At 42.5% G+C, this 15,694-nt stretch overlaps 1 protein-coding gene across 2 annotated transcripts; it reads left to right on the top strand.

Moving 5' to 3' along the window:
* The first annotated feature begins 7,594 nt into the window (after positions 1-7,594).
* Positions 7,595-15,519, top strand: naa30 (N-alpha-acetyltransferase 30, NatC catalytic subunit). Of its 2 annotated transcripts, XM_088001841.1 has the most exons (5): positions 7,595-8,905; positions 10,343-10,466; positions 10,594-10,649; positions 11,685-11,849; positions 12,835-15,519. In XM_088001841.1, the coding sequence occupies exons 1-4, from the start codon at positions 8,078-8,080 to the stop codon at positions 11,820-11,822; spliced, it is 1,146 nt and encodes a 381-aa protein (XP_087857967.1). In that variant the 5' UTR covers positions 7,595-8,077; the 3' UTR covers positions 11,823-11,849; positions 12,835-15,519. The 2 variants fall into 2 exon arrangements, with proteins under 2 accessions (XP_087857967.1, XP_014849809.1); XM_014994323.2 differs by having other exon boundaries at positions 7,596-8,905; positions 11,685-15,519.
* The last annotated feature ends 175 nt before the right edge of the window (positions 15,520-15,694 follow it).

The following is a 15,694-nucleotide window of genomic DNA, read 5'->3' as shown; positions in this document are numbered from 1 at the left end:
TTTTGCTCTTTTTTTTTTAATTCCCCAAAACTAAAAGAACTTCTTTTTTTTTTTTTTTGGAAGAAGTGCTCCTCCTCTGAATCCCCCTGCCTCTGTTGTGTTTCTCGCCCTCCTTCTTTCACTCCCCTCTTTACATTCCTACAACTACCTCGTTTTCAATTCCCAGATTAAGTCCGGGCACTTCTGTTTCTTTTGTCTTCCTTCTTCATTGTCCCTCTCACACGGATTTGGACAATAAATTTGATCCCTGAATGTCGACATCACAAAACTTTTTTTTTTTTTTTTTTAGTTTTGCCTCTCATTCCTAGCAGAACGTTGTAACTTCATCTGTCTTTCTTGGGAGATATGCTAAATCTAATCCTGCATCGTTGGATAAAGTGCCATTTCAAACATCCCTGTTCTCAATGTTTTGTACATGCCACTTTTTTTCCCCCCTCAAATATTAATTTGCTTTGATGGAATTTTTCCACCAAATTTCTAAATCCACCGAGTTCTGCTTCAGTCTAGGGATCGCTTTGAATCATTATTCTGTCGAAAGAACCACTGGAGAGCAATTTTCAGTTCTAAGACCTCCTGGTTCATCGTGCTATGCTCTTCAGTCACGAGAAGCAGGCCCACAGCATCACACAACCCAGACCAAACTTAGAAGGGCATCCAGCGAGATTTTCCACATCATCGTCCCTAAAAAAGCTAAATCCCAGTCCCACCTGACCACACAAACAGTAGAGAAAAGCTCCACATGTTTACATTTGTGATGGTAGGACAGAAAAAAAGTTTTTTTTCTTTGATTTACTCTCAAAAGACCAGTCATGTAGACAGCATCCGATGGTTGTAATGGAGACTTGATGAGTCCACAGTTCCACTTCTTGCTGCTTCTTTGCTCCTTATTTGTCTATCCATCTTACTGCAGGGTGTCAATTGCTTTGACTATAGATGTGGGCAAGAGTAGATGAGTGAAAAATGTAGAAAAGCATTTTTTATTTTCCTTCTGCTTCAGGATTATATCCTAAGGTTTGGTCTATCTTGTTAAACACCCAGGAAACAAATCAAATTTAAAGCATTAAATAGTCCTTAGCTTTCAAAGCACAAGTTAATGTCCACCGTCTAGTCTTCTCTTTACTAATTGTTTTACTAATTCTGGTAACAGTTGCATAAAAACCCGTACTGCCATCAAATTCCTGTTGTGTTACGTTTTACAGGTTACTTTTAGACTGCAGCATGCTTAGAGGAGCTCATGGTTAATTATTGCTAAAAGTCACCAGGAATGAGAGTTGATGTAAAACTCAGCTTTAGATAAGTAAGGCATATTTTAAGACAAGACAAACGCGGAAATGTAAAGACAATCAAATGTCGCTGTGTCATCTGAGGAGGTTCTGTTTGTTTACATGTTTGTCCCTTTTAGCTTTTCTGTGCAAGTGAAAAGTTCAGTGTTCGCCTACACAGAACTTTTCCGTGGAAAAGAGGCCGGACTGGATATTTGTTTCATACGGATCACCAAAGGAGAACACGAAAAATCTCAATCCTCCTAATAGAGCCACTAATGATGGCCTCCATTAGCTTAATGTAAGCTTTATCGCCTGGCCCTTAGATGACTGTAGCGTTTCATTAGACATGTCTGCCTCATATCTCACTTTACACCCAGAGGAAACTGTGAAGGGATTAATTTTTTGATAGACCCCCTGCCTCTTCCTGCCTACCACCCCTCCTCCTCCTCTTCCCTCCATCCTCTCCTCTCTTTGCCGCCACATCGAGTTTGGGAAGGAGGAGAGGGGGGACCCAGGAGGAATAAGTGTCTTTGTCGTCCTGCCGTTTTTTCAGAGTTGAGGAACAAGAGGAGTTTAATCCTCATTGTCCAGGAGACTGCAGAGGGTGAAGGGGGGGTCCTCCGGCTGTAAAATGATCCAACTGGCCTAAGCTAATCCCTTTCTACCCCCCCACCGCTCCCCTGCCCGACCCCCTCCTGGCCTTAATTCACGCCCCACAGTAGCACACTAGAAACACACTGATCTGTGCGTATAAAGCCAGTTTAGATCACTTTGCCTTAGAGGTGTGCGATACGGCATTTTTTTTGGTATCAGTTTGATACCAAGTAAATACAGCATGAATATCACCGATATGATATTGTATCGCCGATACAATACTGCTACATTTTATTCAACTTTGATCTTCCGACTTCTGTCGTTTAGTTGTTTATGTGGTTTTTCCTTTAAAATTTTTGTTAAAACTGAACACAAACGGCATTGGTGTCTGCAAAATACTTCCATAAAATTTTAACGTGATGAACAGAAACAGTAGAAAAGAAAAATATATCTTTTCCTGCATAAACAAAGTGCCAACAAATTATCCTTTGAGAACAAATCGAAACAAAACCTCGAGTTAAGACACTTCAATATTCAATATTCTTCAAAATGAAAGTAAACTTTAAAGGGGGAATCTGAAAGTAAAGTATCAATCTTATCGATACTGATGTCAGCTTGGTTTCGATGCTGTCGATATTTTTTCCACCTCTACTTTGTCTCTCTTCTGCACGTGTGTATAAGCCAGCCGCGTCGTTCTCAGTTATGCACGTTTAAGCGGGGATTTACCTTTAATCACCTGCACGAACCCCACCGCTGGAGCTGTCTGATCGACTCAGCTCCTACACACACGTTACAACGCGGCGCGCGCAGATAAGTGTGAATTACAGTGTTGTTTCACATGTCAAAAAGCTTCATTTGGACGGCTTTGACGTCCGCACACATGTGACAGGAAGCAAACAGCCTTGTGTCACCGCGTGCTCGATAAGGAGTCGTGTAAAACGTGGGCTGAAGGCGCGTAAAACCAAACAAGCAGCCTGGGTTTTTTTTTTTTTTCATTATTATTATTATTCCTCCCATTAACTGGGGGATTATTCGGAGATCAGACGGGACAGGGCCGGACATCTAGTTGACGTTAAGTCTTTAACAAGAATCTGCCACAATCTTCTCCTTTCACTGTTCATACCTTGTACACCCCCCCCCCGTCACTCCCTCCCTCCTCCTCTCTTTCCTTCATCTTTCCAGCTCTCTCCCGTTCTGTCTTCATTTCTCCTCCGTTTCCCCTCCTCTCTTCTTCTGTCTCCGCGCTCCTCCCTGAGTGACAGTTCAATGCACAGCTCTCCCAGGCTTATCTAGCCCCAGCAGATGGTTGACTTGGATCACTGTTCGTACGCCACGATCTGGGCTGGCGATAAAAACTGCTACGGAGGGAAATATACACTATCTGTCCCTCGCTGGCGCGTTCGTTCCTTTGACTTCTTCTCTCTTCGCCTCGTCCTGATTGTCTCTCCTGATTCAGCACTCTTCCCGCTCCGGCCTGTAGACCTTTCCTCGCCTCAGTATCACTCCTCACCTCGACACATCCCTCCATCTCTGTGCATTGAATCTGGTGCTGGGTGATTGTCTCTGGTTCCCCGCTGGGCTGGCGCCTGTCTAAAGGGCCCTAGGATTGTCAACCACCGAGGGGGCTCCAGCCATGCCAGAGGGCCCTCCTCTCCTTCTCCTCTCCTCCGCTCTGATATCTCATCTCATCTGGTCCCTCGTCATCTCTGCGGGACAGATTATAAAGGTCAAGCCGTACCTCTTCTCTGCCTCTAAGCGCACGCCCCGTCTAAGCGTTGCGGACACATTTGAGAGGAAGAACAAACAATCCTCAAAGTGAAGCAGCATTTCATTTCTGTGATCACCGCACTCGTGCAACTGATGTACACTTCACAGGCAGCCTTCGCTCGTTTTATGTTCACTTCACTAGCTTGGATTGCTCACATGTAGGCTTCTTTTTCTTTCTTTCTTTCTTCCTCTTTCTGCAGGAGCCAGGGAACAAAGGAGAGAAGAAGCATTTTAGCTGCCACTCGAAGACGAAGAAGGGAGCTGGGAGTGATTTGAACAAGGGGACACCTTTTGCGTGGCAACGGGGTAGTGGAACAAAAGGTTCCACGGATCCACTCTGTGATGTGGGAGGGAAGGGCGTGAAAGCTAGCTTGAGTCGGGACGACTGCGATTGCGGCTTGTTCTGAGAAGTAAGAAGAAAGACTGTAAGAAGAAAGACTGCCATGCCATGTCGGCATGGACGCTCCTCTGCCTTTGACTTGTGTAAAAGTGTTCATACGCCTTCAACTTTTTATACTTTGAAATGTTGCAACCACAAATGTCACACTAACAGTCCTGATGAAACGAACGATTATTGAAATAATCGTCAACTAATTTAGCAATCGATTAATCGCTAACTGGAGTACGCGGGCCCAAACAAAGGCCAACTGCCCAAAGAACAACATACTTAGCAGTAGCTAAGCCAAACCTAACAAGCCCAACAATGCATGGTCTAGTCAAAGTAATGACCTAAATCCAATTGAGACTTGAAAAGAGATGAGCATAGAGATTCCCCATCCGATCTGCAGCGTAGTAGAAGTTCAGTCTTTAGATGTCCTAAGAAGAACTACAAAAGATGGTTCAATAAAAGTACCGACTCAGGAGGGACTGATACAAATCCATGCCACAATGTCCTGAATTTTATCTACAGTAAGCTCATACTTTATGTTACTCCATTGCATAAAATTCCAATAAAATACATACAAGTCTGAGACAAAATGGGGGAAAGTTCAAGTATACTTTCATAGGCCATTGTGTTTCTCCGAGGCCCCAGATAATCTGCAGCCATCTTAATCTGAACTGTGGAACCTGGCAGCCACTCGGGAGCACCTGCATCCGTCCAGCCTGACCCGCTTTTGTTCCGGTGTGACCCCCCTCCCCAACTTTGTCCCTAATTAACCCAACAGAAACTAATTAAACACAGCTATGGCAGACCAGATGCCTCAGTGAGAGAAAGAAACAGGGGGAAAAAACAAAAAGCAGGAGGACACGGGGAGATGAAGAGACCGGACCGGCGTCGCAGGCGGAGGAAGGAGGTGGAAACCCAAAAACCTGAGAGGCAAAAACTAGATTGGAGTGTCAGTCCGTGTTCTGACTCTCTGCCTGTAGCGCCTCGCTGACCTCATACCCCTTCGCTGGCTTTTTGTTTTTCCAAGGTGTTTTGGATCCTCGCTCGCATGCAGACACGTCTGCCAAAAAGCTGTAATCACAAGCACACCAGTCACATGATGCAACCGACACCCCGGAGATATTTGGAAAACGGTAGAGGCGGTATGGAAACAGTGGCGAATAGAGACAGAAGCAGTGTATAATGAAAGCAGGAGGGAGGAGGAGGAGGAGGGGGGTAACGGGAGGAGCGGGTACAGTGGCGGGGGTAGGAAGAGGCAAAGGACGGGCATGTGAGAAAGAAGATAGGCCTAAATAAATATAGGCTCAAAGCAGCCAAATGACTCTGGCAAGACACTTTCTGCTCTTAGTCCCAAGCAAGCGCAGCTCTCTAAGTGATAGAGAAAGTAATTAAGAGAAGCCTGCTAAAGTAGATAGGCCTGCAAAGAAGATTTGAAGGGGAACTGATTGTGCATGTCTGATTCGAGCTCTTCAGTTAGTTTTCAGCCCCCAGGCTTAGCCCGTTTACAGAGTCGCCGCTCTTCCCGTTCTGTCGCTTCGCCTCTGTCTTTGTGGTAATGCTTTAGAAACACTATGTTGCTTTTATTTTTCTCAAAATATCCCATTGTAGATATGCAAGAACATGTCAGAAATGGTTGGGAAATATCTCAATCTAGACAGTTTTTTTGTTGGTGTTTTTGTCCGTTATTTGTAGACATGGGTGTGTGGCTTTGAGGATGAAAAGTTCTCACAATGTCTTTACTAAACTAAAGCAGGCCAAAGCAAACAACCCGAGGACAAGTAGCGCAACATTGCCACCCAGGAAAAACACAGATATACTGCAAAACAAGGAATAAAGCCAGATGAATTGGACTGTTAAAATGAGGGAGATCTTCCTTGATGAATCCAACAACACCCAACATTGCGCTTTTCAGTTTCTGTGCCTTGGAAAAGCCACAGTTTATACCTAAAGTGCAATGAGTGAAAGGATTAAGGATCAACATCTGATCATGCTTCAAGAAGCATTGCACTGTCAGAGGAGTACCGGACATCAAGTTCACAAATCTGAGATTTTTCAGAATTTTCTCATTTTTAAGAACTGAAAACATAGAAAATACATTCAAGTAAAACCTGTGAAAGCCGTGGCATGTATTTGTGTGCCAGAAGCTTTTTGCTGCAAACACAGCTGGATATTTTTAGATAATCTCAACCATCTTTGCCCATTTAGTCTTTTTACAGTCTTTTTAAAGTATTCTTGCTACATTCATCTTTCTTCAAACGTCACCCGACTTCTCTCCCCAGATGAAAATAAAAAGCATATCCACAGCATGATGCTCCCACTTCTGTGTTTCAGCTTCAGTGTATCAGGCTGCATTATGTTTTCAGCGGGCCAAAAAGTTACTCTCGTCCATATCTGCGCTGTGTCCTCTGCATGGAGCTACTACAAATGGTAGTTCTAACATCTTTCTTGCAGCATTGACTTTTATTTTCTCTAAAAAGGTCATATCTTATATTCAAAAATACTTTACTAAAGGCAAATTAAAGAATAATAATAATGGTAGACCTCTCAGCTTGTATTAGTTAGAAGCATTTCCAGAGTTACTATTACCGGTCTCTTGATTGCATCTCTAAATAATGTTCTCTTTGTCCTTATTTATGTGTAAACATTTCTTCAATAAATCCATTTTTGTTCCACATCATAATGATGCTCTAATCTGTGTTGGTCCTTCGCATAAAAACCAAACTGCGTTAGTATTTGTGGTAGAATACAGAAAAGATTAAGAGGCATGACTGGCCTATGTTTGCAATGCACGGTACAGGAATATTTTTCTGTGTATATTTTTTTGCTATTGGCTATGACAAGAACAAAAAGCAGGTTTATAGGCATTTCAGTTTTTCTCCTTGCCAAGGCTGTGGTCTCTGTCCTCCGCAAAACACTGGTGAAATCAGGTACTTATTGTATATATTCTTTTTTTTTTTACCTTAATCTGTAAGGTTGTGTATTTGAAGGCCTTAAAACTGATTCAGATACAGCACGCATTACGGTAAGTTAAACTTTAAACATGGATTTATTTGTGTCAAACAAATCTACTGGTGCCATCTGCTGGAGAAATTGGGGTATTGTAGTAATGAGACTTACAGTGTCAACGTTTTGCCCTCTTGTGGTAAAGAAATTGATGCCAAGAGTTACGCCGATTTTTAATCCTCTGTAAAAAAAAAAAATCATATTCTTCACGAGGGACAAAAGTGTTACAATTCAAAACATAAACCAGTAATTAAAAATTCCTATGTATGTGAAGGTTTAAATAAAACTGAAAGTAGATACACTAAATAGCGTTTCAGTGATTGTAAACTCAAAAGTGAAATCATTCACTAAATCTAAATACATGAAAGCAATTTTTTACTTATTTTACAATGTTCAGGTATACAGTTTTTTACGTTTAAAGTTAAAATAATTAAATTCCGACTAAAGTTAAAAATGAACAATATTGCACTTGGAGAAACTTCTGTTTTATTTAAAACAACCTTATGAAGACACTGATGTTTGAGTAAATTGTTTTTAAATGGCAAAATATCTTTGCACAAGAAAATGAGAAAATGTATTCAAAAATAAGCTTAAATTGCGCTTCTCTTCAACAGTGTTAATGATAGTCGACTATATCAATCATTGAAAAATTTAGTTTTGTAGAAATTCGACTGTAGTCCAAGAGGAGTTTGTATCTTTATCTACAGAAACACAGGGCGAAAAAAAGACATTTAGGTATTTCAAATGTGTCTCTTGTTACATGTTATATATCTTTTCTCCAGTCGTTGTTTTAATTAAGTCGTAAAGACTACAACACCCATAGGTTACGCAACTGCCGTAAAACATCTTCTTCTGTTGCAATGGCGTTTGCGGCAGCAGGGAAATCGAGGGGAGAGCAGTGACAAACGTCGCCAACGGTCACATTATCTCCTCAGAAGTGCTCGGATTTTTTACAATATTCGGCTCGCTGTTTCAGATATTGGTTGTGTAATTCTTCTCTTTGTGGATGAGATTGTGTTGGACGTTTCCGAAGCGCGTCTCTCCACTTTAATGCGGTGGGATGGCCACAGTGCCGCCTGGGCCTAGTAACGCACTGCCTTCATCCCCGGTTGAAGTTGCTCCTTTCTCCGGGGCAGGGAGAGCGGAGCCGGCGGTGGAAGCCGGAGAGGCGACCTACCGCGTGGAGGACAGCGTGTCCGCCGGTACGGGCAAGAAGTCTCAGCCGGCGAACGAGGTCAAAGGGTCGGCCAAGAAGAAGCATAAAAACATGCTAGCCCGGGCTAGCCCGGCGGCGCTCCACTTGAAAATGCAAGCCGGAGAGCAGCAGCAGCTAAACGGCTTGGTCAGCCCCTCGGAGGACCCTGACGACCACCAGCGCGCAGAGGGCCGACCCGACAATCTCAAACCGTCCGAGGACAACTGTGACAGCAGCTGTGGCAGCAAGGCTGCGGCCGCCATGAACAGTACGGAGCACTGTCAGCACGAAGGCCACAACCCCTTCTCCAAAAACGGCAACCACTCTCCTGTGACTAACAGCAGCGTGAACGGGATGCCGGCTTTCACGAGAACCGAGGCGGCCCACGAAGGCGAGGACCAGTTTGACCATACGCAGCCCACAAGAGAACCGGGTGACAGCGACGGGCCCGGCGGGGAGGAGAGTCCGGCCGAGCCGCAGCTGCAGCCGCCGGCCGTGGAGCTGGCCCGGCTGGACCTGGGCGGCTCTCCCGGTAGAGCTGAGGGAGACAGCCACGGCATCCGCTATGTCCGCTACGAGTCCGAGCTCCAGATGCCGTGGATCATGAGACTAATCACCAAGGACTTGTCTGAGCCTTATTCAATTTACACGTACAGGTACTTCATCCATAACTGGCCGCAGCTTTGCTTTCTGGTGAGTACGACCCTGAAAACCTTCCACAGAGATTTTGTCCTCGACTCACAAATGTCTTAACATCCTGTGTTACTGAGCATTTATCACCTGTCAGTTTATTTCATGCGAAGCATTTATACAGCAACTTATCTGTTATCAAAAGAGATTATCAAGGTATGATAACTCTGAATAAAAATACCACAGTTTTACGGTATACAAAATATAATAGAATTCACGTAAAACAGCACAGCGTTAGTTTCCACGCATTGATCGCTAGAATTGTAGAAGTTGCAGCAAATAATCCTTAATCAGCCGATAGTGCAAAATCCAATTTTTATTTTGTAATGTTTTTAAAGATAAATACATCAACCACCAACATTTGATTAATTTTGTGTTTAGTTTAGTAAAGCTTAGTTTGGTGAAGAGTACATGGTTTGACGCATAAATGAGGAATGTAGTTGTAGATTGTTTGTCCTCTGTTAGGATTACACAATATATATTCAACATTATTAAAATAGGGGTGATAAGTGTTTTAAAAACTATTGCGGAGGTGAGTATTTGTTGGCTATTACATTCTAATTCTGAGTATTTTGAAAGTTTGCATGCCAATATGTTTTGTCTCAAAACTGGAGCCAAAAACACACCCAAAAAATCAGATTATTGGTAAGGTTGATAAGAACTCTTTTCCTCGTTTGCTATTGGTCTTAAAAAAAATTTCCCACAGTCAGAAAAATGCAGTTCAAGAAAAATAAAAACCGGTAACGACAGAGATGCACCAAGTAGAGATTGGTGCATCTCTACCAAATGGTATATAGATCTAGCAGTGATTTTGAAATGCTTGATGTTGGTTTATAGCCTCCTGCTTTGCTGTTCTGTTCTTTGGAGCGTTAACACACGGACAGCCAGCTGATATTAGTCGGACTTTCTGATCGGATGCAGCTGCTCCAGTAATTTTCTGCGGGACAGTTTGAGTCTGCTGGTGGCCGTTGGGGTCGGACCAGGCCGTTCAGCCGCTGCTGAACAGATGCGCTGGAAGCCGCTTGCTAGCTGTAGTTCTAAAACTACACTTTGTTCAGACTGATGGGTGGCGCTCTTTTAGTTCCTCCACCATGATAGTAGAGTAATATCTCCTCACAAGTTTCTCGTTCTTTTACATGAATGAAAACTTCTAATTTCAATCAGCTAACTCACAATAAGGAAGCAAACAAAAGGACATCTTTATTAGTAGCTGAAAGTCACGTATTTGGTTCCTCAGACGTACCATCAGATTCTTAAGTTCTGAACTTTCCCTTCCCCGAAAGGGTCAGAACCGCCACACGAGCTGCTAGAGGAAGCATGATGATGAAATGACAGTCAGAAGGCGACTCGGGGAGCCCGTGGATCTGACCGGATGGCTGATCCGCTGACCCCGGCTGACACTCGGAGGAGCAAAGTGCTGACTCTGTGCCTCTGTTACAGGCCATGGTGGAGCAGGAGTGCGTCGGGGCCATCGTTTGTAAGCTGGACATGCATAAGAAGATGTTTCGTCGCGGCTACATCGCCATGCTGGCCGTGGACTCAAAACACAGAAGGAAAAGTATTGGTGAGTGGCTTGAAACACTAAAAAAAAAAAAAAAATTTAGTAAACTTCATCCAGACTTTAATTACTGTTATGTTTTTTTTTTTTTTTACTTAACTCATCTTCTTTGTTGGGTCTCTCTCGTTTAAAGGTACTAATTTGGTGAAAAAGGCCATCTATGCCATGGTGGAGGGGGACTGCGATGAGGTAACACCAGCCAATCTCTCTTTTAGTTTGAGTCCAAATTTTAAAATATATCTGTCGGGGGGGAAAAAAATAGTTTTTATTTAATCCTCAAACACATTTATTGTATTTGTGCAGAGCTGAGATAAAGCAACACATGGAAAATATGATTTTTGTAATATTTGGTAAGAATTTATTAGTGTTTAAAAATATAAGTTCCTACTGAAAGTCTGTTTCTGCAATTCTGTTAAATACATTTGTTGTGAAAGCACAAAAATTCAAACCACTTGCATAAACTTCACAAATATTTTTTGAAGTAAGAAATGTAATACATTCTTGAAAAAACAGTTTTCATTTAATATCGACAGTACTCTACTAGACTGTTTTAACTCCTGCATTAGGTTAAACGTGCTCATTCTGAAGATCTTTATTAATGCTTTGAGACGTCTTCTGTTCTCCCTTTATCTAGCTTCATTCAATCAACTTTGCACTCCCACACCATGATTCTGCCACCACTGTGCTTCACTGTTGGGACAGCGTGCAGAGCGCATTCGTTTACTCTCGTCTGTGCTACTAGCTTGCTGCGTTTCCATTACAGATGTGCGCAAATCTTTGTCAATATTCTGCTGATGTTGGAAAAAAACAACACAATTTTGCAATTGCGATGCTTCTATTAAGTGAAAAATTCAATTAAAATCACTCATGAATAAGCCTGTTCACATGATAAGGTATTAGGAATAATGGCAGTCAGTAGTCATTTGTGTGATGCGAAAAAAAAAGTGTTTTCAGTGCAGTCTTGCGAAATCCATCAATTTTGACCGACGAACCCAGGGCAGAAATTTTCTATCAAAAGACACAAGTCTTTTCAAAATTGCTGTGTTTCCATTAAGCAAAGTTATGTTCATAATTTCAATTTGCGAGGATTGAAATGACAAAAATGTGGTTCCAAAATGCTAAAAAGTCGACGTGGCTAGGCGGCGCACGACGTGCTGTAAATTCAGTTCCACTTTTACCTTCAAGAGCCCCCGCTTACTAAGCGATCCTCTGTGTTACCCGCAGGTCGTCCTGGAGACGGAGATCACCAATAAGTCGGCCCTGAAGCTGTACGAGAACTTGGGTTTTGTCAGAGACAAGCGGCTGTTCAGATACTACCTGAACGGGGTGGACGCGCTGCGGCTCAAACTCTGGCTCCGCTAGAGGGGGTGTGGGGCGGCGGGTCTCCAGGTGCTGCTCACCTCTAACACTAGGAGCTCAACAGCCTGAGCTCCGCCCTTGGTCATTACACACACACACACACACATATATACACACACAAACACCCCCCCATTTTGAAACGCGAGGAGTTAGCATCAACACAGGCACACCTTCCTTTCCTCCTCGACATCCGAACAACTATCGCTTAGGCGGAGAGAGACTGAAACGCCAACAGACGTGTTTTATTTTTTACAAAGAGGGGCGGCCTCTTCTCCTCCTTTGCCCCCCCACCCCCACCCCTCGTCTCCCGCACTGTGACATGACAGGATCTCCACGAGGACAAGCGGCACCACACCAAATCATCCTGCAGAACACTGGACCAAACGGACCTGCAGGAAATGACACGCAGGGAAGCAGGAAGCTGCGACCGGGAGGAAAATATTTGTGAAGTTTTTTTGTTTTTTTTCGCTTTGTTTTGTTTTTTAAGCTTTTGTTTGGTTGGGGAGGGTTAAAGATCCAGTCTGACTCATGTGTTTGTACTGCCACATGATCTTCTTTTTTGGGTGTGTGCGTGTGTGTGTGTGATTTTTGGTTGTATGTGCTGCTGTTGGTTTCACTGAGATTTAAGCGAACATGTTTTGGGTGACTGCTTGGATGCGTACTGTATGGTTCAGTTTGTTTCTCGTTCTGTCCACTGGGCGCGGCGCCCCACTTCTGCTGTCTCTCTCCCATCACCTGGACCAGAGCCTGTAAACACTTGTGTGTGTTTTAATGTGAGAGAAAAACAAAGCTCCTTTTTTTTTTTTTTTTTTTTTTTTTATTTATTATTTTTTTTTGGTCCAGACCAGTTGTTCAATTCAAATCAATCCACAATCACCTCAAAGTTTTTGCCCAACTGCTTTATTTTTTATTATTTTTGATGTCTTTCACAATATCCAACCCTTTCAGAGTGATCTTAGGGAGTTTAATTTCTGTTTTTTTTTTTTTTTTTTCTTTTCTTTCTCTGTCTCTTCAGTACACTGCCAGCCTCTGCAAAATGCCCCCAAAAGAGACTCTTTGCCAAGGATGGTGTGGTCATACATGTCCAAGCTGTCTCTGTTTACTAATTGACATGAGCAGTCCCATTCTCAAGTGCCACTCTATCCATTAGGACCGACTGGAGTTAGATCTGCACTTCTGTTCCCTATGCTGGATTCCTGTTTGAGTATGCTGTGTGTATTTAAACTGTTGATAAAAAGAAGAAAAATAGGCAAGTATTCTCAGCAGATAACATCTTTATTCCTTTTGTTTGAGCTCAGTTTATTTAGGATTCGTCCACAGTATGCGTCAGAAAAGCAGCTGGGTCCACAATACTCGATGCACGACTCGCCCCCAGAACCTTCAGAGAGCTCACACTGACTGGCAAAGAAATACTGTTTCAACTGCTTTGGGGTCATTATTTCCTTTACAACAAACAAAAAAGTAAAAAGAACAAGGTCAGATGCACTTCTTTTTAAATTGCTGCAGTGTGTACGAGTAAAGAAGAGTGTGTGTTCTGCGACTTTAACAGCAGCGTGGGTCGGCGCTGTTCAGATTTTCTGCATGGTTAAGTCGGCTTTCAGTGCGTGCTTCGCCTCGACTTCCGCGGTTTAGTCGACAGTATTCAAAGCACCGCAGGAAGCTGGCATGCGGCACTAGTGGAAATGTTTTACCTGTTATTAACTAGTAGGCATGGGCTGGTTTCACGTTTTTCAAGCGATACGGCACGGTATTAAACCACAGGATTTTTCTTACTTTCTAAATTTCCCTAATTTAAATACCACGGCAAGAGTCAATAAGCGCTGTTGAAAGCCGACAACATTTTACATGAGAGACAAATTTGTCTTCTGGGAAATATTTTCTACCACAAAGAAAGTCTTGGTTGGGAAGGTAGAAATGCGCCACCCATATCGAATTAATTGTGTTAAAACCACAGCTTGCTAGCTCCTAGCTATCCAGTATGGCTAGTCATATAAAACCTAGCAGAATTAGCTGTTTATTAGCATTGTCAGGCAGTTTTTATTACATTAAAGTAATTATAAAGTTGTACAACAGCGCGTCTTGTTTATGTACTCGACAGATTTTTTATTTTATTTGTTTTTTCAAAAGTAAGCACACCCCTTGACGAACTCGGTCTCCATTATAGCTACGTGCATTTAAACTATTGTAAACTCTTAAATTATCGTGTTGGCTCTCTTGAGTTAAACATTTTTTCTTTTATGGATGGAACACTTTAAATAGAGAGAGTTGCTAGTTGTCCATAGTAGCCAAGTAATTTGCAAACCTCGCTGTTTTTTTGGAATTAAACCCGTCAGCTCGGAAGCTCCAACTTCCGACGATATTTGAAGGCACCACCTAATGCCGTCTTGTTGCACTTGTGTTACTCTCCATATAACAGAACAGCAAAAATAAAAATACCCTGTGCACCAGGAGCACTTGGAAACTACAACTAAATATAGTAGATGTTTATTTTAAAATGCTCTGCTAATTCAGTTTATTCAATCGGAAGATGATTAAAAACGTCACTGAGTAATAACTTTTTCAACTTTTAGCAGGTGTATCGACAAAGGTAATAAGAACATGTACATTTTTGTTCTAAATTAGCTCAGTGAAGTGTTTATTCAGACCGGCCCATGCCTATTAACAGAACACATGTGATCATTTGAAGCTGTCATGACAGTCTATGGCTGAACGCCTCTTTCAGATTTACACTACATGCATTTGTTGGCATTTCAGGTTTATTGTAGATGAGCCTAAGAACAGAGCTGCCACCCTGTCTGTGTGAGTTTGTGTCCGTGTGTATTTGAAGCCACTGATCGGATTACCTATTTTCCTTTATTCAGATTTGTATAATGGTGTTTTTTTTATCATGTGTGGGGTTGGGGCTGAGTTATTTGACTAGATTTCTTTCTTTTTTTCTTTTTTTTTTATTTCTGTGCTACTTTAACCCACTCGGAGGTTCAGTGAGAATGATGAGCAAACAAAAAATAATAATAATAACCTAGACCCCCAGAAGCAAAGTGTTCCTGCTTGTCTGACATCCTTCAGTTTTATTGGTGACCCTCTCTCTAGAGCTCCAGGTTCATTCTGAAGGTTGACCTTTCCTCAGCCTTTCCCACCGGTTGGTGTTGCTTTTTGGACGAAAACGATCCACAACTCTCTCTCAGTTCTGCAAATATCGGTCACTTCCTGGAATTTCAAGGGCATTACAGCCTCCATTTAGGCCATGATCACAGACTGAAGGGCTTTGTCATCATCAATTCATAGCCACTGACTGGTGTTGCATTCGTTTCATAAAGCGTCAGCCAGACGAAGTAAGGTCGCCGGCTGCCACCCAACGGTTCTGACTATAAATTCCCAGCTAAAAAAAAAACAAAACAAAAAAACACTCCCCTCAGATTATTATTGGCACAATCACGCAGAGGTTCCTGCAAGTCTTTCAGAGACGGACGCACCACCTCCAACGAGAGACCCATGCGGCAGGAAGAAAGGGGGAGAGCAAATAGTTTATTTTTGCATGTCTGTTCCACACATACACACAAACACACACACACACACACACACATGCTCCTCATCTCCCCTCTCTGTCATTTTTGATCTGGAAATGTCCAATAGTGTTTATTTAATGTGGAAAAAGAACACAGAAATAAATTATTTGATTTCTTTTTTTAATGCTGTAAAACTGAATTGTCTTGTCTGCTGTCTGATATAACACACACACACACACTTATTCACACACTCAGGGTCATTTCGGTGTTTAAATGAGTGTCAGAATTTGTCTTTTCTAAATCGCATTTGAACAACGTTAACTATTTGCACAAGTTTTAATTTATGGCAGAGTTATGCATGCAAGCGCA

The sequence above is a fragment of the Poecilia mexicana genome, unplaced genomic scaffold, assembly GCF_051168715.1.
Source record: "Poecilia mexicana isolate PSO_F unplaced genomic scaffold, ASM5116871v1 scaffold_21, whole genome shotgun sequence".
In the NCBI taxonomy this organism is placed as follows: domain Eukaryota; kingdom Metazoa; phylum Chordata; class Actinopteri; order Cyprinodontiformes; family Poeciliidae; genus Poecilia; species Poecilia mexicana.
This window is presented reverse-complemented; position numbering and strand designations above follow the sequence as displayed.